Source organism: Xiphophorus hellerii, chromosome 20 (genome assembly GCF_003331165.1).
Source record: "Xiphophorus hellerii strain 12219 chromosome 20, Xiphophorus_hellerii-4.1, whole genome shotgun sequence".
In the NCBI taxonomy this organism is placed as follows: domain Eukaryota; kingdom Metazoa; phylum Chordata; class Actinopteri; order Cyprinodontiformes; family Poeciliidae; genus Xiphophorus; species Xiphophorus hellerii.
Genome location: NC_045691.1, coordinates 22,824,117 through 22,850,131, shown reverse-complemented (window position 1 = coordinate 22,850,131; position 26,015 = coordinate 22,824,117). Strand labels below are relative to the sequence as shown.

Below are 26,015 nucleotides of genomic sequence, written 5' to 3'. Positions count from 1 at the left end.
CTGCAGAAAATTGGTGAAAAGGAGTAGGAGGGACAGGGAGGAGGTGGAGATTGATTGTTTTCACAGATTATCTGTCTCATAACAAACTGTCACGACATGGTGTCAGCTTTAACAAATATGGAGAAAACATATTTTTTATTAAAGTTATATACTGCAGCTTGAATAAAATGCAACTACATAGCATTTTATTGAGAAGTCTGGATTGCTTCATGTGTATTTTGCATGTCGCCTATGACTGTTGCTCATGGGGTGAGATATTTCAGTAATCTAAAACTAATAGAAAAAATGTAAGCAACCTATTTGCATACTGTATGTGGACTGTTGGATGTAAAATTCTTGAGCAGTAAATATTGTGCTAGTTATCAGTATTGGACCAAAGAAAGCAAGGCTGTTGCAAGCCTTTAAAATTGTGACGCTTTTGATGGGTCAGATAGACTCAAAAAATTGTAACAGCAGCTGCGTGCAGGGGTCCAATTTAATTTTTTGTCAGGGGGCCCAAGATTCCTGGCAGCACCACTGTTGGCAAGTGAAATGAAAAGTCAAAGAATGAAATTGTGTTCTAGTCTAAGTCTAAACCTCCAGCTGACTAAATGGAAAGGCTGAGAACACCATAAAAAAAGGAGATTATTAAATCTGAGATTTAAAAGTTTAACCTCAACACTGGGTTCTTACTCTGAACTCTTGACCAAACATTTCCAGACTTGAATTAGAACGCTTCTTAATCCATTTCCCTCATTTTAAAATAAAACTGCAAAGGTTTACCATTACATTAAGAAAATAAATATCTACTTCGTACCTCATAGACTGCAAAGGAAACTTGATAAAATCAGTAATTAGACAGATAAGCAATAATACAAGATTTAAAAGCAACTTTAATTCTGAACAACCCAACTTTCAAATTAATCATCAGTAAATTAATCATTAACCAAATGTTAATTTTCTTCTGAATTTGAGCAACTTTTGAAAGTAAAAAAAAAAAAAAGAAGAAGAAATACATACAACCCCCACAGCTCTGGATGGTCAGTCTGAAAAGGCAACAATTTTTAATCTGTTAAAAACAAAGTACCCAATAAATGAAACAGCACTGATTTTAGAGTTAGAGCTCAGAAAATTAATGCGCAACATGGTAACAAAACACCTGCAGAGAATTGTGTACAGTATTTTTATTTCTCGCCACAACTTTTCAAACATTTACTAGAACAGGTAACCCCAACAAGTCCAGGGAACCAATATTCATCTCCAATGCCATCCTCAGAACCTGAGCTGCTCAAAAAAAATTATACAGAAATCTGTTTAGAAAATTGCTTAGAAAATTTCTAAGCAATTTTCTTAGCTTAGAAAATTGAGCTACTCCTCCTAAATCGGTTTTACTGAATAGAAATATCTTGTTTGTGATTTGGCCAAACCACAGCTTACTGTGAATATCGCTTTAGACCCAAAGCTTTTAATCACATGTGATGAAATAACATTTCCAATGCCATTCGGGCTAGATTATTTGATATACTTGGAAGCTGTAGTGAAAAACCTCTATCCAACAAAAGCCCTGAGATGCTGCAAACATAAGACTCAATTTGTCACATCAAACTTAAATCAGGTTAGGCAGATAATAATAGAAGAAGAATTCTTCCAGCTTCTTTTTCATCAGTTTGATGAAAGCCTCATCGCGGTAGATCCGCTGGACCAGCATGTCTTCCCTGGTGTACAGCACTAGATCACACCATGGCGTGCCCGTCACCAGCATCTCTCCTTGCATGTGCCAGTAATGGCGGTGGGCTCTCTTTACCAGCAATGCTCCGTTCTTACAGATCAGAAATGAACACTCTATGAAGCTTTTGACATTGAGGAACTGGATGTGCACCAGCCCAAAGCTGCTCTTCTCTTTGGGGTCGTACACCAAGCCCTCAGGCATCGCTCCCAACCACGGAGCATTTGGGTGGACAACCAAACCGCAAGGCGACCAGTTGACGCACAAATGCCGGCAGTATTCCCGAAGAGCTTCTGGCTTCATTTCCACGTCGATCTGTGCAGTCTTGCACCTTGGCTTTCCTTTCTGAATCTTGTACAGGAGGTGTTCTGCGTGGCTCCGTCCTGGCTTCAGGTTGCAGATGTCTCTAAATCGGCCGGTGAGACGCATCTTCAGTTGCTGATCTGCAGCCTCCTTATTTCCTCGGGTGCTTTCCTCCAGGCTGTGCGCTTCCTCCCAGGTAACATTCATGGCATTTATGAATGTCTGTTCTTGAGCACTGAGCGTAGGAAAGACAGTCTCTGGCTCCAGCGTGTGATGGGACAGGGGAAGCAACGGTTGAGAGGGGGCATCATAATGAGGCTTGAAATCCTGACTGGATGGCAGTGGGCATTGGTAGGAAATGGGGGAGCCTTTAGGGACTTCACCGAAAGCGCACTCTGTCCATTCCCCGTCAAGTTTTAGGCCCACTGTGGTTATCAGCGGCTTCTGGTCATCAGGGAAATCACTAAACGCTTCAGAAAGTCTGTCTACAAAGGACTGTTGGTCAACTCGGGAAAGCGTAAAAGACTTGTGGAGCATCATTCTGAAAAAGGTGTTACGGGCAAAATTATTGAAATACTGAAGGTAAAAATTATTAAAAAAAATAGAAGCATAAAGCAGGAAATAAAATCTTACCTTGGAATTTGTAGTATTGTCTTCTGTTGGGAAAACTTTGACTCCTTTCAATACAAAGAAAAAAAAAACAAAAAATAAACATTATTTTATTGCCATGAAAATCTAAATGGTTTGAACTAGTCCTTTAACAAGACATTGCACTGGAACTCAGTTGTTAATTTTGCCATTAATTAAAGTATTTAACTTTATTACCAACCCTCCATCCCAAAAAAAGCATCAATTCAACGTCATTTTTAATCCTCTGGGATGGCTGCAAAACGTTAAGCAACAAATGGGAGTGTAACCAAACACATAGACAAGGTCTTCAGGTGTACTTGCTCCTTTACCAATTTGTGCTTTAAACATACTTGTTTGAACAGCATTCCATGTACTCTGTCAAAAGTGACTGCATTCTGTAGTAAGGCATTTGAAAAATTACACACAAACACACACACCCCGACACGCTTCAGAATAAATGCAATTTAGTAATTGTTAATTTGTTGTGCTGTTAAATGTACTTTTGAAAATACCCGGAGTCTTTGAAGCGTGATCGGTGTCTGTGCATTTCACAAGCGGATAACTAAGAATAATGATTAAAAAATTACTTCCCCGCCTGTGCTGCTGTTTTGTTATAGCATCATGCAGCAGCAGACAGGGAAAGGCAGCATTGTTGTTTTATTCTGTGTTGTTTCTCTGTCTTCGAGCTCACACTTGTGGTAGAATAGCGATATTTGATAAATAATTTTCACAAACAGTAATGACGCACATATAACCATATGTTTGGCAATGCGTGCTCACCTATCCGGTCCAATGTAATTTGCTAACCAAAAGCTTTAGATTTAGGGGAGAATTTTGTCACACTTACATTTTTACTTGTAGTTTCAGGATTTATTTGCTGGTTGACATTCATTCTGTCTTCATTTACTTGCAATGATTCATGTGCAGCTTCATCTGAAGTCGGGGACGACCAGCCTTCCTGTTCGCTTACATTGTCGTAAGCCGAGATCGTGGCAGAGGAGTCCTGGTGCTGCACAGCCAATTCTCTGGGTATCTCTGGGTTGCAGGTTGTTTCTTCCACTTCATCTTCTGGATCATCTTTTATGGTAACTGGAAAGGCGTTTTCCACTTCTGCTGGCCATTGTTGCTGTTCTGTCTCCCAGGTAATTTCATATTCAATCGTCTCTTCTTTAGGTTTTTTATTCAACGGCTCTGCTGTTTCAAGGTCCGCCGTTGTGTTTGGCTCCAAAAGCTGATTTCCAGTAATTTGGGGTGTTTCTTTGTACAAACTGGCATCTATCATTCAGAAAGAACAAAGAAACATACTTATTAGTTGACAGTACATCTTGTACCTTACTTAAAGAATCAAATACCACGACCTTTACATTAACCAACAAAAACAAATAACCCTCTTGGACCAAATAACCCATTTCGTGATTTCCCAATGGTGCATCCAAAAAGATTTCTTCGTAATTGTTGTTTTCATGTGTAAATGTTTGCAAGCACACACACAAATCAACAAACGTTACTGTGCAAAATGGAAATGTTAGAATAAAAGATGGAAAGGGGCATGAATGGATGGATAGAGGACAAAGAGTAAGATGGCTGAATGGATGCATAAGGGGACAACATTTACACAACAGGATGTGGAATTAAGCTTGAAAATACAAATATTTTTTTCTAAACTTATCCAAACCAGAAAATTGCTTGGTTCAAATATGGGCAGGAACTCTGAATCAACTTTCCTGATTTCCACCACCACCATTAAAGCTACGCCCATCAGCTTCTATGATCGATTTAAAACTGGTGTTAAACTGAAGCCACAAAGCAAGGGTAAGTAGACATTGCAAACATTACAAAGCACGAACCTATCCTGGTTAACTTTATTTCAGGGGTCAGCACCATGTGCAGCATGTTCCTCAGTCGTTTGTTTTCTTCGTAGCAAGCCTCCATCATGCTCTCAACCTCACCGAACACCTCCACGGCCAGCGCGGTGAAGTGTTCAGTCAAAAACGTTTTAAAGCCCTGAAGTCTCTCGTTTTCCATTTTAAACGACATCAATGTGTAAACATGAGCACCACTACTGCCTAGTAAGAATACTACTTATCAACCGGAAATGGAAAGATGTCGGACGCCAAGGGGGATTACAATGGATTAGCGTTGAATCGGATTCACTACCGCCCTCTGCAGGACAAACGGCACTGCGCACTCAGAAGAAACACCATGATGAGCTTAATATATAAATGCAATTTTCTTCTATTAAAGATGATATGAGCATCATAACAATGATTCCTTCTTCAACAACAATAATAGAAATGTTTCAAATTATTTTGAAATGTTTGTCCTGTGAGTGAATAAGTGAACACACTGTTTAAGTTGTAAATATTGCACACATTTTTCACATATTTCACCAAAATGTTATTTCAGAAAAACACAATCTACGCAAGAAGACTTTAAAACATGAAATTCTATAATAAATTCTTCATAATAGGAGGTAATGAAGTTCTTTTTGTGCCAAAAATATGTAGTTCCCATTTTGCCATTGTCAGGCAATATTTTTCAACCTTAGACCCACTGACAATAAACCAGACTCTTGAAATAAATTATGATATATAAGTTAAAAAAATATATATATATATTGCTAGATATAAGTAGTGACGTTATCTTACATCTAGCAGCTCCAGAAGATGCCTCCTGTTGTGGTGCTGGTCATCTTTATATATATATATATATATATATATATATATATATATATATATATATATATATATATATATATATATATATATATATATATATATATATATATAAAATTTATTTATTTTTTACCCACAGAAGAAATTTTAATCAAAGTGAAGGTTGGATTTTTCAAAACTATTTGGTGTGCTATTTTTGACAGCAAAACTATGAAGGGTTCTGTAAATGCAATCTTATGTGTAAAGAAGAAACCACGGGATATGATAGTCACACTCGACACACGATAGTTACACAGGACTCAGCACTAAAACAAAGATTGAATTTATTTATTTATTAAATGTATTTACAGAATATGACGAACCTCTGAATCATTTAGCAGCTCCAGTAACACCTCACGCTGGCGCCCAGCAGAGGGCGCTAACACTTGGCCGAAGAAAGAGAAGAAAGTGGGGAGGGAAGCTGCAAGTGACAGCAGAAGTGGACCGCTGAAGAGTCGGTAAACGGGATCAAACCACGACCTCACTGAATAGCTCCGTTGAGGGGAAAAAGTGTAGCAACGTTTGCTTTCATTTAATTGTCACACTTTCCCGTGTTTTCGCCGACTATTTAGTTAACTATTGCCAGGAAAAGTAATGTTTGCGATGTCAACCTGAGGTAACACTGTTGCTTCGACTCTTAGCACAGGTAACGTTAGTTAGCGGTTGGCATCGAGCGAGTAGAAGCTAAATAAGCGTTTTACGGTCCAACCGAGGCACCCGATTTGTAGCTTGTGTGGAGCTTACCTGTAACGCGTCGAGTGGTCGGAGTCTCTGCAGAGATGGGTGACATAAACCCATCGACATCCCATGCATTTCAGCCGGAGGTGAGTGATTTATGTAACGGTATCCCAGTGAGCAGTTTTCTGTCACGGCTAGCAGTGTTCAAGTTGATGTAGGTTTGCCACCACACGGCACAGCCGATGTTAGCATGCTATGCTCATGTTGTCATAGTGTTTAAAGTTGCACACGCTGAACATTAAGGAATGTTTATATGTCCGTACTCGGAAGTTGTTGTTCCGTTTGATTAATACGTCGTTTCTGCTAATTCAAGCGGGGGTTTTGAGACATGGTAATGCTCGCCAACCCCGGGGTTTTGTCGAAAAGAACACATTCCATCAACATAGCGGGGGATGCTAATACATACGCTGGCTAACTTGAACTGTCAAACAACCTAGCTTTGTCGTCAGCTAACAATTTGCTAATATGCATGTTTTTATAACTTAGACGGACGCCGTTTATAGGGGGAAGTTAGTTTGACGCGTCGTCGTGTGTTTTCGGCAGCTTATCTGAGTTGTCGCTAGCCTCTTAGCAACGGCTGTTTACCATTAGCCACAGCAGCTAGCCGTAGCTGTTAGTTTGTAGTTGGGGTTTATCGGTGGGGGTTGGTCGCCAGATAATGTCCCGTCAATGAACTGAGTATAATCGATTTCACTTTTCTTCGTGTCTGTCGAGATTTTGATGATATTGTTGAATACAGTCTTTGTTCGTGGCGCAGTGCCAACTCCTGTTAGTTTGCACAGTGTGTGGATGGTGCACAGGCGGTCACTTCTCGTTAATGTCATCATCGCCATGTTGAGGCTGTTGATGTGCAGGTTTCAGCAACACGGTTTTGTGTTTTTGTTAGGGTTTCAGCCCGCCGTACAGGAGGAGGAGGACAGTGGAGGATTTTAACAAGTTTTGCACGTTTGTGTTGGCTTATGCCGGTTACATCCCATATCCACAAGAGGTAAGTGGTCAAAACACTGACAGTGACCTAAGCAGAACTTAACAGTTTGTGTATTTTTAATGTATTTTTTTTAAATCTCTTTATTTTTACATGTAAACAGACAAAAAAAATTAAATAACAGGAATATATTTTTAGGTATCCCATCCAAACTATTTAATCTCAAAGTACATTTACAAAACTATTGAATTATTCAAAGATAATTTATGTTCATGTATGCATACACACCCATACATACACTGAATTGGATTCCACTCTAGCAAAAAAATAGATCTGTTTGAACACAAAGATGAAAATGGGTAATAGTTTGCATTGGTCAGGGTTTTTCTAGCTTATACCAATTCCTGTTTTTCTTTGATGTTGGATCTCTCAATGTTGATTTTAGTTGACTTTAGTTTTTATTTTCATAAGGCATAAAATATGTTTTAATCCAACAGAAAATCAATGAATTACAAGATACGAATCAAAACACATGTTCCAAACTTTTACTTATTTTACTAATCTTTGAAAAGTGCATCAAAGTATATGATTTTGGTATCATTTATAGACTAGGAATGATGGTGGTTCTTAATTTCTAAGCAATTGCTTTTTGTTTTTAACTTGTCAATCAAAAATTCACATTGATTCTGAGCTCTGGGCAATAGTTTGCTACACCTCTAAAATGTAATCATTTAAAATTTAGTCATTAAACTCCTTCATTTACCCATTAATCTCTTCTTCCATTATTTTGTTTTCTAGCATGTTCAGTTGCAGGGTTCATTTGTTTTGAGTGTTAGTAGTTTTTGCTGAGGAATTTGGATGTGGTTACACTGTGACAAAACAACAAGGCCCATGATTAATGGCAGTGATGTCAGAAGGTTATTTATGGCTGATTCTTCAGTCTTTCATGTAAACATGCAAAATAATTCAAACCCTTAAACAACTATTGTAGTTGGTTTAAAATTGTTTGAAATCAAACATTTCAGGTCTTAAGAAACCAAACATTTCCTAAAACCTGAAATGTTTGGTCTTGGGATATGTGTATGTCTTTTTTTAGAATGCAGGAGTTTTGTTAGTTGTCTGAAACATGTCGTTAATAACTAAATGACATGTTGTGCAAAAGGGATTGACGTTGAAAAAAATAAGCAAGTGGGCAAATGTTTATGTACCTCTTTATTACGTCGGCCTTATAAAGTAACTTATGGTCAGCTTCTCATGTTGTTTTGTAATTAATGTAGATCTTAAATTTAAATTATAGAAGTCTTCAAAATACTTTCAAATGTGCTACTGAAACTTGCAGAAACCCCAGTTTTGGTTTTATGTGTTCAGAAAAGTCTATTCCAACTTTAAGATTTTTGACCTACTTCAATTTTCTGTTCTTGAATTATGTTTAATGTAAAACAGAATAAGAGTGCCGAGTTCCTCTCGGCTAACATAATTTTGGGTTTCGGTACGTAAGCTTGAAACACAATGACATCATGTGAAACAGGTTCCTTTGGGCCTGTAGTTTATCTTGGTCCAAGTGTGTAGTGCAGCCTTTGCACTTCCTGCCCAAAAGTATGTTTTTGACATGTAGACCGCTACCGGTTTTACACATGGCTACGCTGCTTCCTGTCATTCTTTGTTCTGTTTGCTTTTTTAAAAACGGTCACCTCAACTAGCAGTACTGTTCTCACATTTACACCGAACCATTCATTGAGCTTCATTCACCCTTAACATAATTTGTTCTAGTGAAATGATTGTTGTGTTAAAATGCAACACATACTTGTAACACACTGTGTTGTAACCTCTGTTTTTACAAGTCGTCTTGTTTTCTGCTAAAGGTCTCACTCTCTTAACATGTTGTAGTAAATTGTTTACTTTAAAACAGCTTCTTGCATATCTGTGTTTCAATTGACTTCATTTTTAAACAGCTTCACAACGTCAATGCTGAACAATTGCATTCACTAAGCAGGACAAAAAAAAAAAATCGAGTATTTCTGGGGTTTCCAGTCGATCTGTGGAGCTAAAAATCCTCCGGTTCCGGTCAATAGCCGAATTTGTTTGGACCATTTCTAGTTTTGACTGAACATCACTGGCTTCCTTTTCCAGGACTCTCCACTTCGCAGTAGCTCCAGTCCTCCCAACAGCACAGGCAGCACTGCCGACAGCGATGGCTGGACCCCCGGATCCGCAGCCTCCTGCCCCCAGCGGCCGCCCAAGGTGCCCCAAGACAGAAGCAGGAAGCGTCCACAGCCGGCGCCTTTGCTGTCCTCTCATAGCAAGCGAGATGTAAGCTTCAACGGGCAACGCATAATTTAACTTCTTAGTTCAGTCTGTTTGCTATATGAATTTTGCTTTCTCTGCAGCGCACAATCTCCACCCTGCATCCAGACGACCACAGAAAAGCTGAGAAGCTGAAGAAGAAGAAGAGGCGAAAGGAGAGGGAGTATCACTCTGGTGAAGAATTGAGGGCCCAGCCGACCCACGGAGCAGAACCGGAGTTTCAGTCCCCTCTGTCCTTCGGCAGCCGACTAATCAAAGAAGAGCCCGAAGATGAGTTCAGCATTCCCCTCATCCCTACGTGCCTGCCCAGCCCTTCACCTTGTAAGGAGGAGCCAAAGGAGGAACATCGACACTGGGACGGTCGAGACCTGGAAGAGGGGGTCATAAAGGTACAGAAGGTGGAGGGCTTTTCAGGAAACCGAACCGTGTTCCGCCAGGGGAAGCAAGTGGTGTTCCGAGACGAAGACGGCTCAGGAGAGGACGAGGACATAATGGTGGACTCTGGTAAGATCCCGTTGCGCTATAAAACGTCAATATTGCCATTTGATGGTGTTAACTAAAGGAAACTCACCGATCTTGTGTCTTTCAGACGACGACTCGTGGGACTTGGTGACGTGCTTCTGCATGAAGCCCTTCGCCGGCCGAGCCATGATTGAATGTAACAAGTGCAACACCTGGATCCACCTGTCCTGCGCCAAAATCCGCAAGAGTCACGTGCCAGAGACATACGTATGCCAAAGCTGCCGAGACACATACGGACCCCCAGATGCCCGGCGCTCCCACCGCTCACGCATCGGCTCACGTAAACATCTGCTAGACTGACTCTCGGTCAGAACATGAACTCTAAACCCCCTGCCCCTCGGTTTACCCAGCTGGACCTGACCCCCTCACGGCCAACCAGGAACCCACATTTTCTAAACAAAACACTTTGGTGGAACTCTTCCCCCAGGCCTTATCCCATCTATAGACGGTTTGATTGCTGTTTTAGAGTTATCGGGCTCCGTTTCTGCTTCCTCCAGACTTTGTGCGTAAGGCAATCACTGAATGGATACCTATCTGTAGAGGGCATCAGAAAAGCATCAAACTATCAATGTTGAGACTTGGTACACTGGAAACGTTTGAACTGCCATATGTAGAGAATATCTTCACAACTGCCACCCACCTTGGTGCATGCTGGGATTTGTGGGAGAAATAGTTTGCACTTTTTCCTCACTGTTTTTCTTTCTTTTTTGTTATTTTTTGTTTTATTTTTTAACCTATCAGAGGGTGGACACAGAAACATGTTCGTCTTTCAGATTAAACTGGATTTGTTTTCTCTAGGATGGCTTCACTGTTACACCATGTACCATTTTTTAAAACAAGAAAAGCCTCGTCATTTGCTTGAGATGGTGCTATAATATTAAGCTGAGGTATAATCCTGTAGAACCAAGATGTAGGTTCAACTACTAAGGTCTGCATCTGCTTTATCTGTTTTGATACTCGTTGTTTTTCCATATTTAAGACCTCGTTAAAGACTATCTCGGAGCGTCGATCCAACGCAAGCGCGGCTTCTTTACAAGCTCGTCTTCCAGCCGCTGAATCTAGATGTTTGTTGACTGTACAGGTTCATCGCATTAAGCTGGAATATGAGCAAAAGGTTTTTTTCTATAATTCAATTTGAAAAAATGTCATTTAAATTCATTACAAACACAATAGATTTGAAGCATATTATAGCTTGCGGCTAATTAAAACCTAAAATTCATTAGGCTGCTCAGTGGAATTAAACTGTCCTCTTAACGCTGCTCATTTTTCATAGCAGATTTCTTCCTTCAACTCAATTTTAGATTATCTTTGGCTATAGCAGTTTTTAAACAGCCATCTTCTTGGCTCCCTCTTTATGAAAAGAGTTAACAACTCTCTGCTTCAGTTCTGGCAAGTTGTTGATTGCTCTTATGTAATACTCAAATTTTATGAGAAACTGAATTTGGGATGATTGGTTAGATAATCACTGAATTAACAGCGAAAAAATGACTAGAATATATCACTGCAATGAAAATATAAAACGGACTTCTCAGCTCTTTTTCTTTATGGAGATGCATCTGTATATTCAGCAACGTCAAGCTATGTTTTCTAGTGTCTAAACACTTTTTCTTTTAAAATCACTTTTACAATGAACTGTATTTGAACAAGTTAAAAAGCCAGATAACAGAAGAATCGCGGCGTTCACTACAGATGTTCTTCAGTTGATTCTGGTCAGTGTAACTTTGGTGCATTCTGTAGCAGGACTCGGTTTGGTTCACGTCTTTCCTTCGTTTACACCATCAAAGTTTCATGATGGGGAGGAGGGAAACATTCGTTTAAGAGAACTGCGAGGCTGTCCTGTTCCGGAGTTAACGAATGAGAAACGGAGTTCTGCCGGAGACGCTCTCTGAAGACTCCAGGTAGAAATATGCATGTCAGAGTCGGGTTGAACGAGCGTGTTTGCCACACACGTGCTGCTATGTGTTCCCATTAAAGCTCTGTATTTTTCTGTTGTACTCGATTGTTTTTAAATGGATATTTGTCGGTTTGTGTTGCCTTTTAAACATTTTAATCAGAGCAGATTTCATCCTCCAACAGTATTCATTTGAAAAGAAATTTAATGGGATTTTCTTTCTTTTATTTTTTTTTTTTGGTTCTAAAACTTGGTCCAGTTCAGATGAAAGTCCTAAGCTTTGTTATTTATGTGCCATCTGCTGTTTGGGCCTGTACGTGTAGACTACATATTGTTTCCGATTATATAAAAAGCCATATTGTAGACAGATTTTTAGACGCAGGAATTTTAGGATCCAAATCCAGGATTGAGGGGAAGTTTACCAAATGCAGCATCAGCAACTTCACCGGGGAACGACTTGCAACCACAAAACGATTGTTTGCGAACAGACGGAGGTTGAACTGGATATGTTTACCTGGTCACCCGTCTTCTGGTGTTTGTACGGGCGGTTGCAGAGCTGGGGATGTTTTTACGACGTTTTCAAACCAGAATCATTGTCGGTCCGTTGGGCGTTTGTTTTTAACAGAAACTGAAGGCGTCTTCAGGCTCAGATTCCAAATTGTAGTGTCTTCAAGACTCATGTCTTCAAGACATGAATCTGCTCATTGTGATCCCGCTGGCTTATCCTGATCCCGGGTTGTCCCATCCCCTTACTGAGAAAGCGTTGTCTGTACTGTGGTGCAAACTGTTTCTGTGAAACTATTGTAAATAAAGAGGTACCATTTTAACCAGAGGGATCTCCTGTTGCGTCATGTTGCACTGGGTGTTCTGGAAAAGTATGGAAATAATGTATTTTCCATGTCTGGATAAAATGGAATGCGTTTCCTGTCCTGTCGTCTGAAACCTGTTTACGTCCCACTGTCCATTTGTCCCTTCAACTGTTTGTCCAACATCCGTCTTTCCCTCTGTTCATCTTTTTCCTGACAGTCATTGATCATTTCTGTCTATCCACTTGTCATGTAATTGATCCATTATTCATCCTGCATGTTTATCAATGTATTCAGTATTTATCCACCACTCCATTTATTAATACATCCATCTATTCATTTAGTTCATTATTTATTCATCTGTAATTCACACTTATCCTTGACTCATACACCCGTTGTCCATCCGTCTATGCATTCACTATTCCTCTACACCTTATCCATCCAACCGGCATCCATCCATTCTAAAGTCTTAGCAGGTTCCATATCTAAACTTTTGATACCTGCAGAAATATCTGCCATAAATTTATTTTTTAACTTTTCTATTTGAACTTTAAAAATGGTCTAAAGACAGTTTTGAAAAGTTTTAAATGTGGACTGTGATTGTTGACGTGCAGACTCGGCTATTCCTTTGAATACCTCCTCTAATCAAATGAGACATCAGTTTTTATTCCATGTTTATTAACTTTACAGGACAGAACACACATCTTCCTTTCAAACATACAGAACATTTATACCGGTCCGTTTGGCTCACAGGCTGGAATGTAAAATCAGCAAAGCACTCGCCGCTCACCTTTTGCGATGGCAGAAATGAACAAATGACCAGACGAAACCTTTTACTACACACCTAAACAACAAAAAGGGACAAACACATAACGGTAACAGTGCAAAACGGCTCGCAGATTGATCTGAACATGTGTTTTTAACTTGTTTGATGCATTTCAGTAAAAGTGTACAGCTACAATTAAGGTCTTCAGCACCATTTGGACAAAATGCCTGATATACCGTAGATTTTGTGCAAAATCTAACCTTTTATATATACTATATACTCAATAAAACTCAGCTTATATTCCATTTTAATGGTTTTAATACAGTTTAGGGTTCCCCATAGTTCATTACACAGATACCCTCTTCCAAAAACGAACAACAAAAAAAAAACAACTAAGAAGTAACAACCTCTTTGTTATTGCACAATCCATCTACCAACAGATGCACCAATCAGATAGGGAGTAAAATCTAATTTAATGGACTTAAATGGGAGCTTTATTGTGCTGCGGAAATTAAAAACTTAGGGATTTAAGTGTTACAATGTTTGCCTATTCATCAGCGGTTCAGTGTATCGTGTACCAATCTGCTGAGAAAACTAGTTACAGCAGATGTTAATTAGTGTGTGAATTAACCACTAAAAGACTCCAGTAAGACCCCTCTGCGATTCCTCCACGTATACGGTCCCAAAAATAAACAAGTAAACAAAGTGGCCTCCGCAACGCTCCGACGCAGCAGCTGGTTTAGCAGTAAAGAAGCTGCATTCCTCCATCTCTCTTTGTGCAGCATTCTGGTCAGAAGTTTACATACACCAAACATGGGCATGAATTGGTATTAACTTCAGTCTCTCTTCTAACGCATGATATGTCTCGTCATTCTAGGGCGGAATGTTTATAAAAGGATAAATTGATGCATTAGTTTGAATTTACTGTCCTTTTGTCTACACTTGCATGGTCAAAACTACACAAACAGTAACAATAAGCTCGAGCCTGCGATGGGTGAAAAAATACTGAAACACCAATATGTGTCATATTATTGTGGACTGAAAGGAGACCGATCAAATGTGAACCCTTTACTGCCAAACCAGCACATTAAAGCATCGGTGGCAGCATCATGCTGTGGGGACTGTAAATAGTACTGACCCCAGGTAGAGTAATGCAGAAGCGTGTTGATTAGTAGTAGACTGTTTGATACTGTATGTATAGTTATGGCCTTTGTTTGGATGAGAGAAAATCCACTATATATGAATCACATTGTGGATGTGTGTTTATCATCATTTTACCCTAAAAGCAAATAGTTTTAAAAAATCGTTAATTAATACCGTTCATGGCCGAGTTCAGTACACGCTGCAGCTTCAGGTTTAAAACGATTACTTATTTGCAGATACCAACAGCTTTTGTGGAGGATAAGCACAACCTTCATCTTATCAAATATCATTAGAGAGCACAGGTTTTTTGTTTTCTTTTCCCTGCGGCTGCAGAGCTGATCGATAAACACTGACGCAAATCAAATCCAAGCAAGATTCCTGCCTTCAAACTGCAGCGTGGAGTGTTAGAAATCCAGGAGGAAAAGTCTAACTTTTTCTGTAATAACAGGCAGTCCTTTTCCTCTCCCTTCCAAACCTTCACGTTTTGAGAGCCAGTTTACACTTTCATCTCATCGAGCAGCAAATACCGGAGTAAAATGTTTCTTAAAATAGAAAGGCTGACCTATTTGAATGTGATCTAAAACATGAGCGAAGTCCTGGTTGACCTCAAGGTTACTGAGGCAATCATCCTGCATAGTAAACCCAAACAGTTTCACGACTCAAAATGCTGCCATGGCGATAATTGAAGATTATATATAAGACCAAATTATAGCTCCTTCACACCTGACAAACACGAATGTGAGAAACCGCAGACATTTCATTCGTTACTGAGGGAAATCGCCATTCGGCTGGCTGTAATAATCAGTCCTTTTGTGTCTTACAAAACTATTTTGGGCCGGTGTCTGATCTCCTGCAGCGTACCGATATGAGATCCGGTGTATTGGGTGTAGCCAACAGGGGAGACCTGGTGCTGATGTCACCCAATAAAACTGGAGTTTAGAAAAAGGAAGGAGCACAGACTTGTGAATTATTATCACTAATACCATGACAGAGGAGAACTAGAGGAGGGAAACAAACTGATTTTTAAAAAAATCTATCCCTTCTACTCTTGGTTTCTTCCGCGTACATAGTCTGTTCTATTCTCCTACGTCAACAGCAGAGGACTTCTAGGATTCAGACTCAGTTCTGTGAGCTGGAGGAAAAAAAAAGACAAAAAAAATTATTTAATGCTCAGCTTTCAGGCTCCAGTAATACTGTACATAAGCATGCAGCTCTATGAGTCACAGATGAAAGTGGCTGAATACTAACATTGCTTGGGTATCCGTAGTGGCTCCGTGTCTGCGGAGATGACTTGATGCATGACCCCTCTGAACTGGTACAGTAATTTCAGACTCTTCTCCTCTCCCACGCAGGGGTCGTAAAAGCCCGGCAGCCCCGCCTGCGGGCAGAGATGGCGTTCATACGAAGAGCACGCCTGCTGATTTACAGATGCTCAGGGAGCCATTATCATCTGCTCCGGCTCACCTTAGACGCCTCGGTGAGGATGAGCTTGGAGTCTTTGACCAGGCACTGCAGCGGCACGGTGACGTCAATCACCTTGGCTTTCTCCTGCTTCTGGCTGGTGTCTGACACAAACTTTCCGTACCAGCCGTTGAGGATGATCAGGCCTGGGTGGTAATTCACAGCGTGTTTGGGGTTCGTAAAACAGCTGCAGGTGATGCTAAAACATCGGCACTGAAGCGTTTTATTGCAGAGTTTAGGACGGTGAAACAACCAGCGTTATTTGGTCTTTTTTTTTTTTTCCCCCTGAAAAACAGAGTTATGTCTGTCTCCCTTTGATGGGCCCTGAATAAAAGTGACTTTTTCTTTTTTAAGTATTTATACCCTCTTAACAATATTTCAATTGATATTTTTACCAATCAGAAAACATGTAATTTGATTCCATGGTGCAATGATCCTATGTTGATATCTTGCTGCCAAATCAAATTATTAGAATCTGCATGGTTTATGTTTCCATCAGAGATCAGGAGCTGATCTAGCCAAAAATGCTGGATTAAAAGCATAAACCATGATACCACAGCTAGAATGTTTCCACAAATCTATTGTGATTTTTCAGCTGTAGTCTGGTGTTTTCAATTGAGTTTCAATTCAATTCAGTGTATCTTTATAGTGACAATTCACAACAAATGTCATCTGAAGGGACTTTACAAAGGCAAAAAATAAAATAAAATAAAAAACACAGCTTTTCAGTATGTGCATATACTGTATATGTAATAGTACATTCCAATTTTTCCACCCAAAACGTCATTTGTTTGCTTATAAACAAACACATGGGAAGCTGAAATCATAGTTCAGATACAAACCAGTACGGATACCAGGCGGCATATATCACACAGATGTGGTTTATACCAACATCATGACTTGCTTCACAGCAGCAGATAATAAAAGTAAGACAACCAGGATCCTGAAGCCGCAGAGCATCATAAAGTGCCGAAAGCGACAAAGATAAATGTACCTGAATTACACCAAGTCTGGACTGGCTCCAAACTAGAAAAGTTTCTGTTTGTTACTCTGCTGTACAGCGGTCCTGTGTGTGTATGTGTGTGTTCCCTTACCCATCTTGGATTCTTCTGCTTCTATGATTCTCCTCACAGACTCCTGCATCAGCAGAACCTGCAGGGGAGCCGAGGGAGCGAGGAAGAGGAGGAGGAGGAAGAGGATGGGTAGGGCCAAGGAAAACAGTGTAGGGTAGATGAGATTCGGTCATAAGTTCATAATGAGGAGAGCCTGACTTATCATCAGAGATATTTTACACCACACAATGGAGAGGAAAAAGAAAAAAAGCATTTCTGGAAGGAGGTACTCACAGCAGTCTCAGCCTCCTGCTTCTTCTTGGCGATGTCTGTGGCGGAGCTCTTCCTCTGCAACTCCAGCTCTCTGAGAGACACACAAAGCAAACATCAACAGCCACCCGCTGGGATTCACTGTGGAGGCTTTCGCTGATGGTTGCACAAGCATTAAAAAAACCCCTCGACACACTCGTAAACAGAAATGCTAAATGTTTCACCAACACGAGGGCTTCAGGCGGACGTTTCTGATGCAAAACTCAGAAACTGAGGGAAACAAATAGCAAATCACCACAGATAACTCAGTGATTATGGTGATTTGGTGACGAAGGATCAATATCTATCAAATAAGGCTTGAACGGCGATGCAGTTAGATTACTCACTGCTCTTTCTGCGCTTTCGTGTACGGGATTATAATTAGTCTGTGGACGGCGACGTAGGCCAGGAGAGGTCCAACGGTGGCGTAGAAGACGGCGCTAGGCAACAGCTGGTCTGTCAGGTGGACTGGGAACAGGTACGTCTGACTAGCACGCGACAGCCTCATTAAAACAAATACAAGAAGGAGTGTTAGCAGCAGCACAGGCGACGAGACAAGACCGTCATTCAGACGGACAAGGACACACAGCAAAGTGTGAGATCATATCTCGGGGTGGCTCATACTTAATCTTGAGTGTGACTCCCTGTGGGACCCCGATGCTGACCGTGGCCGACAGAACGCTGTGACGGCTGATCTTCCTCTCCGCTCCGTACTCCACCACTGTGCCGAACCAGCCTGTCCTGCGAAAGACGTGAACAGAGACCGGTGGAGAAATTGGACCGGACAGACGCCGAAGAGTGTGCAAAGTTGGTAGAACTAAAAATGCGTGCTTTTCCAGTTTTTTTCTGAACTTGAACCGATATAAATTTTGCACAGGTACACAAACAGTGCAGTCAGAGTTCTCAACGTGTCATACAAAATTCAGTGAATAAGACATCAGATGTTTTTCATGTTCCAGGTAGCAGGAGAAGTAGTAAATATAAATGCGAGCAACAAAATAACCTCACAGCTTTAAAGTCAGATCCAGAGGACATTCAGTTTTACTGAGTCAGAAAATTTTACATCTGCTGACATAAAATTTGCTTTGAAAATAAGATCAAATTGTACTTTGCACCACATTTATTCATCATTATCATGTAGCAACCATTAGGCAAGTTGGCAAAAGACACTATTTGTCTCTTAGCTATAGAAATCTCTTTCAGTCTCCACTTTACGAAAAGGTGACTGTGTTGAGGTCAACTGACGGAGGAACGTGTTCACAAATGTTTTAGAAGAAAACCAACGAGACTCGGAGGGGAAATAAGTCGTCATTTTCTATTTACTGTTCTATACAAGGTGGCAGACGTCACCTCGGGTTCTTCTGTTAGTCTCAAAACTGCAGCACCTAAAATCAGCCACTGCAAAAAGGCAAAGCTTAAGTATTACTTTCAAATGTAAAAAAAATAAATATCTCAATTGCAATCCAGATCTTTTTTTGAAATTCTTTGAAGTTTCTAATGCGTATGTCACTACGTTATTGCTGGGATAAAAAAAGAAGAGAGGGAGGAGGATTAGCAGCTAAACATCCTGTTTATAGCAACAATCTGCTCCACTGAGTCACACCAGAACAACTGGATTATTTTCATCTTGTGCTTTGGATGTTCTTCAGGGACACAATGAAGCAGTTTATGGGTGTAGGGGAAAAAAAGCCCAATATGTTAAAGTGACAGCACTTCCTTTTCCCCAAACATCGGCTGTTTAATATGATAAAAACCCGATAAATGGTAACAAGCGCTGCTCAGAGAGCCCGTCTTGCAAACAGCTCGATCAAAATTAAAAAGAAGATACGATTTTTCTGTTTTTCTGTGGAAAGTCATACTTTACGGAGCCTTTCACTTTGGTCTGGTCCTCATCCTGGAACTTGTACTGGTAGCTCATCATCAGGTAGGAATGAGGCACACCCAGCTAAAAACACACACCAACCAGGAAGATCAAAGTGCAGCATAAAACATTAGGGTTCTGGTCAGAAGTTTACATACACTGTTCATGGGCCTGAATGTCACAGTCGGTTTAGGCATCTAATTACGCTCCTGCAGTCTGTCTCCCAGGGTGGAATCATAACACGGAATACAACTAAAATTATAATTAATTAGTGGATTTCCTGCCACAAACGAAGTATAGTCCATACATGTCCAATAGGGTTAAGGGTTATTCTGTTCTGACATGTGTTTGGGTTCATTGTTCTGCTCAACTTTGTCCAATTTTCAACCGTCTAGTTAATCGCTTTAGCAAGAATCTTCTTCATAAGTCTGCTGGCTTTCTGTAGTTAACCAAAACAGCCCCACAGCATGATGCTGCCTCCACCGTACCTTCCATTTTGAAGGTTTCGCCTCAAACCATCCTCCAAACACCGACACAGTTCATGTGTCATTGTGGCCAAATCTCGGTAAGGGCCTGGAGGTATTTTGAAAAGTCAGCTTTTTTGAGGCCCACATTATGTTATAAGGTTAAAAAGTAGGAGCTTCTTAAAGAGACTGAGGGGAAATTTAAAGTGTCAAACTGTGAAGTCGAGTTATGTTTGATTTATGACAACTGAGGGTGACATAGTTACTATATTGTGTTACAAAATGGCACTACGTACCTAGAAAATACATAATATCGCACCTTTAATCTATGTATTAAATAAGACATTTCACTTGTGTATGTCCATAGCTGTCAATTTTTGTCTTGCTTCAAGGTCTCTTATTTTGGATGTTTTAACCATCTGACTCAAACTGTTACTCACAGGTAAAGAAATGGCTCTTTTGCAGATTTCTCCTCAGATGGGTGACATTCTGAACAGGTAATTAAATCAGAATCTAAAACCTGGCATAGTCCTATTTGTGGATTAAGAGTCAGAAAACCAGCAAGTTTCAATGAATTGAACCAGTTCTACCAAAGTGAGTAGTGATAATTAAGCCAAGAGTTTGTTGAAGGCTACACAAATAGAAAGGTTTCTCTGTAACGTGAGATATTTGTCAGCCTGTATGTATACACTGATTATGTATTAGGGATGTAATCAATGCAAACTAGTGCTTTTGATTCTTGTTTTTAATCAATTATTGAACTTATATCATCATTCCACCTTAAAAAATGACAAGTAAACCAAATCGTGATGCAACTTAAACTAATGAGATAAATAATGGCAGTAATAAGTGCATGGAAGCTTCTGTAAATACAGTATTATACTTGTGTTTACCTGCAGAGCTAAAGTAAAGTGGCTACTCTTCGTGTCCCGCACCAGGCTGGTTGTCATGGCGCTATTGGGTCCCCAGCGCCACTGAAGGTAGCCCATCGTGTTCTGGTCCAGGTGGCGCGCCGTCATCAGAGAACAGCTCGGCCGCAGGCCTCGAGGCGAGAACTGCAAACCGCACTGGGCTGTGAGAAAACTGAACAGAGAAATGACATAATATTGGCTGCGAAGCGAGAATTACCGCTGCCTCTGAAATACTGCACAAAAATCCGGGCCTTACCACCGCGGCGTAACGTTACGAAACACCTTTAACCCAATGAGTGGCCCCAGCGTGTCTCCAGCACCAAACTCCACCTTTGAAGATGAACAGAAATGCAAGTAGACTCCAAGTTTTGAAAGCTCTAAAGTTTTATTATTAGTAGTATTAGTTGTGTGTACCTCTCCCCAGCCTTTAGCTGATGTAACTCTGCGTACAGTCACGTTAATGTTGCCCCCTCCGCTCCCGTTGTGCGTGGAGAGTGACCCAGACAGCATTGCTGTGTCGGTGTTGGTCAGAGGAGCCTGAAGACATGACGCCGTTTCCACGTGAGAACGAAACAGTGGACAGGGAGTGCAAACAGCGTGTGCTTTGATCTACCTCTATGGACTGGGAAATATGCATCCTGTTAATTTCTATATGAGGAAAGCCTCCGCCAGGCATCTCCTCAAAGTCGTCGTCATAGCGATCGAACAGGTCCGTCGCATCCACACCGACGCTGATTGTGCCCTGGGAGGTAATAAAGCAAAAAAAAAAAAAAAGGATTAAACAGCAACAAAGAGTAGCAGGAGAAATGTTGAAATGAGTTACGCAGGTCGATCTCTTTAATTAACATTGGCACAAAGGAAGTTTTTTTTTTCAGGAATATATTGAAAGCACTGAAGGTAAAAAGAGTCAAGAAAGGAAAAGTAGATTAAACCTTGGGATTCGTTCTTTGCTGCAGTCTTCTCTCTTCTTTTTCTCTCTGAAGCCTTTCATATTCCTCTCGGATTTCTGCAGGTGTTCTCTTCCTCTCCACCACCTACGCGGTGACACCATATTGTACAGAGAAGCGTTTGCGATGTGCACTGAAGCAACAAATGCATAACTAAGTACGTAAACAGACCTCCCAGCCTTCCACCTCCAGCCCTTTCTTCCCAAAGATGTCATAGATGGCTCTGGAGTGAGCGTCACTCAGCACTGAGGAGTAAATATTAGTTCAGGTCCATGTTTCCTTGTACTATGGTTTTTAAGATACTCTTTCTCTTTCTGCACAGATTAAATTAAACTGTTACCTTATTCAACTCAATGAAAGCGTTTATTGTGAATCAATCCCCTTACCTTCGTAGGCCTGGTGAACCTGATTGAAAAGTTGCTCAGCTTGTCTTTTCAGTTCAGGGTCTCGATGTTTGTCAGGATGATACAGCATGCATAGCCGCCGATACGACGCCTTCAGCTCGTCCACTGTAGCCTGCGAGAGGAGCAAAGAAAGGCGGGATTCCTACAATCAGCACAGAACGATGTAATAAACCCCAATCGCTACGGCAATATCAATGTGTGCAGCATTGCAAACGCAAGAGATTGGCTGGATGCAATATTTGGTAAGGCTTTAGAAATGCATTAAATTCAGCTTTTGGCTAATTATCAGGTGAACTTCAGGTCATTGTCCGTTTTATTTTTTTGCCTACAACTTTTATGTATCTAGTGATTAAGATTAGAAAACAGAATATTGGGGACATTTCAATGTCTTAAAAGAGAGAGAGCAGAAGAAAATATGGGTAAATCATAACTGACCTTGTCATGGAATCGAATGATACAATCACACAGCCTGATATACATTCAAATGTTGAGTGAAATTAATTATCACATATTTAATCAAAGCAAATCCAAACCCTTCCTATAGAACAGGGGAATTTAAATGATCACAACATACACTTTTTGTTTCACGATTAATGTTTTATCTCACATTCTGGCACCTTCTTGCCTGCTCTTTAAAATAAATAAATAAAAAACATAACATTTCCTTTCATCTTCATTGGTTTGACTGCTGGGTTCACCTAAAGCTGAGGTGAATCGGTGGACGCTCGGTCCGGCCCCTCCTCACTGCTTCGCTGACAGACAGCAGGAGATGGATGGCGTTAAATTTCTTTCCAGTATTGACTTTTCTGTCCTGGCCTCGTATGAAAACGCCATTATCCCCAATTCAAGTTACAAAATGGATTCTGCTGGTGAACTTAAAAATCAGATAAAGACACTACTAAAATCTCGTTTTTGCAGTTGAGTGGGTCCTCAAAAATAAACCCTGTTATATTTAAAATGAACTCTGACAGTAAAACCAAACAAAAAATGCATTTATAACACTTCTTAAATACTATAATGAGATTCTTGGAATTAATCTTCCATTTCTCTCTTATATATATTTAAGTATCCCTGCTTAATGTTTAACTGCAGCAAGCGAATGAGAGGATGCTTCTTTACTTTTGACTTCCCCTCGCTGGCCTCATTCATTAAGTAATTTATTTGAAAATCCTTTATTTTGTTTTGCAGTTTTTTACTAGTTGTGCCCCATTCATTAAACTGCTGCACCAATTTGAACTGTTTAACACTTACAGGTCAGAAGCCCAGATGAGTTTAATTATTTTAAAGACATGGTGTTGATCAGAGGTAGTGGCACTTTCGCTTTCTGTTTTATAATTAAAAAACATACTTTTCCCTGCCTGTCAACAGAGCGTGAGTTGTTGACTGTGACTTTATCTTTATCCATTTTATTATTTATTTTTGTCGACTCTAAAGCTTGTGTGTTTGTGTACCTTTGATTATCTGGCCAGTGTTTGTCTTTTTTTGTTCAGTTCTGTTGTGGATGACTTCAGACAGGGACAGGAAAAAATGTTGAATTTAACTTGACCAAAATGTTCTGCTCATGCAGTGAAAATGGTGTTGGCAATATCATGCTGAGGGATTGCTTTCTTTAAGGGATAGCTCACTTTAAGGGGGATACCTTTCAGCATAGCAATAGTTATAAATTTATATACTGCTATGCTGCAAAGGCTTAGATAAAAGTTTTAGAAAGTCAAAGTCAAAGAAATCTAAATTAAATTACATGGCAAGCTTTAAAATGTGTGCTCATCATTTAATGTGACTAAACTGGAACTATCTTACAAAGAAGAATGGGTAAAATGTTCAGATGTGCAAAGCCAATACGAAAACAAACCCCTAAAAGACTGTATGCAGCATAAAATGTATATACAATCCAATGAAGTTTATGCTTTTAACATGACATAATGTGAAAAAGTTAAGTGGGTACAATTGATATAGAAGGACAAGTAGTATTAAAGCAGCTTTTGCTCAAATTTATATTACTTAAGATACTAAGAATGCAATAATGCCTCAGCTTTTAGCTTAAGGGTTTTAGCTGCCTACAGTAAATAAGCATAAGCAACGTCCGTCTCCATAGTTTTAGTGAAGACTGAGATTCATGAAGAATCTGATCAGTGTCCGCAGCATCAACCCGGACTCGTCCTCTCCTCCTCCTCCTCCTCCTCCTCTGAGGAGGTGCAGTCTGACTGAGGAGCGGTGCTTAACTGGAGGACGATGCACCGACTGTAGGCCGCTTTGGTTCAATGACAAACTATCCAACAGCCACGGCAAACAAGATAGAGTTCACAATCCAACTAAGAACAAACCATACCTCCTTCCTCACGTTGAGCAGAGAATAGTAGTCCTGAGTATTAAACTCAAAATCCTCTTCTGTAGACGCCGCCATGTTTGCGTGTCGTTCCGTTTGATCCCGCCCATCGCGTTAGTATTCTGCAAGCTCATTGGTCAGCGAGATGGGAAGCTTGAGGTTCTTAGATCTGTTATGGCGCCCTCTGCTGGTTGAATTTCGATTCGAGCGAAACTACATTAGCCAAACGGAAAAGAGACAGTTTAGGTATTAAAGTTGATATTTATTTATTTCGGTCTTGTCATAACTACTTAAAGCTGTATGCAATCGACAAACATGCGGAAGAACTTTATATTTTTCCAAAATCAAATAAAAAAAGGTGTTTGGAAACTCCTCATTCCCCAACACTACAAAATGTTTGCATTTGTCTAAGAATAGTTTTGAGCTATTGGTGCTGCATGTAAAAGTTGAGAGAATCACAAGGAACTACCCCATTCAGAAGCCACCAAATTTAATCAAACAGCCATATTTAAAAATCTCATGATATTACTATTGATGGGGGACAAGTAGAGAGAAAGAAACTATTGAATTGCTCATTTCCAAGGGAAAACTGGTACAAAGAGTCAAAAAGCACAATTACTTATGTGCTACTTTTCCACTCAGCTTTCTGACAGCTCGAATTCCCCAAGGTATAGAAAACAGCATTCTTTACAAGTCAGGCTCCAACAGCTTGAGATTCTCCACTATTCTCAAATCTGCTTTACATGGAGTCATGTCATGCAGCCTTGTTTTTATTCCACAATACATTTTTAATTATTTTTAAAAATCTGGTCCTTCTCCATTTCCCTCATAAAACTTGGAGCTTTTTTTTTTGCTCCGTGCACCTGAATAACGATTTCCTGATCAGTAAGCCTTCTTTGGATTCATGGACTGGTAAAAATGTCTATAATTTCAATATCCACTCGTGTTTGGGTGTAAAGGGTGTTGTTACCATCTGTTCTTCTTTTGTCTGATATGCGTTCTATCTTCAATGAGTCTGGAAATGTGTTATTTGTTTTCCTTTAGACTGCCACCAAACGATCATTCCAGCATCATCTCCTTGGCCAATATGTTGGCAGATCCAGGATTCACCACTGAATACCACTTCCAGCCAATCACCCACACTCCATAACTGCTTCTCTTCAGCCCACTGGAACCTTGTTCTCTTCTGTTTAGGTGTTAATGATGCTAACGTTTGCCTTTTCTGTACATGAATCCATTTTCCTTCAGATGATTTCTTGCAAATTGCTCTAAAACATCGACTCCTGTTCCTATTTGTCTACAATTTTAGAGAATTTCTGTAAACTGATTTCCTGTCTTATATTTTCTTCTGTGAATCATCTCAGTGAACTTCCTCCGAGAGTATTCTGTGGACTTGTTTGCCAAGGGGTTGTATACAATCTGCAGGCTGGTCTTTACAATGACGGCGTGAAGAACATCAGAACTGAATGAATGAGCTCTACAAACAACCTGAAGCTGTAGCAGACACTGTCTGGTTCAAGCTTGTCAGCTTTAAAACGTTGTTTCATTTTATGTGTCTCATTTTTTTTTCTTTTAAAGTCTCCCACAGTCTATAGATGAATGAGAAATAACACATGATGGAGCAAATATCTGAACTTTGGAATGTGGGGATGGTTATATATATACTGTATATACAGTATATATCAATGGCTCTCAGCTGTATTCACAGTCACCGCTCTTTATGCTTCTGAACTTTTTGTGCCTTTTTGTCGAGGAAAAAGCAGAGCAGAGGTAGCCAATGTAGAAGCATTCAAAACCTCTGTCTTCCAAAGAGCGCCTGTCTAGAGAGAGGAT

General features: G+C 40.2%; 3 protein-coding genes across 3 annotated transcripts; 1 reads left to right on the top strand and 2 right to left on the bottom strand.

The window, feature by feature from the left end:
* Positions 1 to 1,341: 1,341 nt before the first annotated feature.
* On the bottom strand, positions 1,342 to 5,308 carry LOC116710486 (uncharacterized). Its single transcript, XM_032549566.1, has 4 exons — positions 4,486 to 5,308; positions 3,486 to 3,913; positions 2,642 to 2,685; positions 1,342 to 2,549 (listed from the first exon to the last, which is right to left on the bottom strand). The coding sequence occupies exons 1-4, from the start codon at positions 4,673 to 4,675 to the stop codon at positions 1,586 to 1,588; spliced, it is 1,626 nt and encodes a 541-aa protein (XP_032405457.1). The 5' UTR covers positions 4,676 to 5,308; the 3' UTR covers positions 1,342 to 1,585.
* Positions 5,309 to 5,540: 232 nt separating this feature from the next.
* Positions 5,541 to 12,564, top strand: phf13 (PHD finger protein 13). The gene is made up of 5 exons (XM_032549584.1): positions 5,541 to 6,176; positions 6,977 to 7,078; positions 9,146 to 9,325; positions 9,403 to 9,823; positions 9,909 to 12,564. Exons 1-5 carry the CDS (start codon positions 6,132 to 6,134, stop codon positions 10,139 to 10,141), a joined length of 981 nt encoding a protein of 326 aa, XP_032405475.1. The 5' UTR covers positions 5,541 to 6,131; the 3' UTR covers positions 10,142 to 12,564.
* Positions 12,565 to 13,199: 635 nt separating this feature from the next.
* LOC116710484 (dnaJ homolog subfamily C member 11-like) lies at positions 13,200 to 24,291 on the bottom strand. The gene is made up of 16 exons (XM_032549564.1): positions 24,186 to 24,291; positions 21,839 to 21,968; positions 21,624 to 21,697; positions 21,438 to 21,539; positions 21,119 to 21,247; positions 20,920 to 21,042; positions 20,762 to 20,835; positions 20,488 to 20,677; positions 19,129 to 19,214; positions 17,894 to 18,010; positions 17,617 to 17,772; positions 17,255 to 17,324; positions 17,003 to 17,060; positions 15,912 to 16,054; positions 15,696 to 15,825; positions 13,200 to 15,579 (listed from the first exon to the last, which is right to left on the bottom strand). Exons 1-16 carry the CDS (start codon positions 24,258 to 24,260, stop codon positions 15,554 to 15,556), a joined length of 1,683 nt encoding a protein of 560 aa, XP_032405455.1. The 5' UTR covers positions 24,261 to 24,291; the 3' UTR covers positions 13,200 to 15,553.
* Positions 24,292 to 26,015: the final 1,724 nt, after the last annotated feature.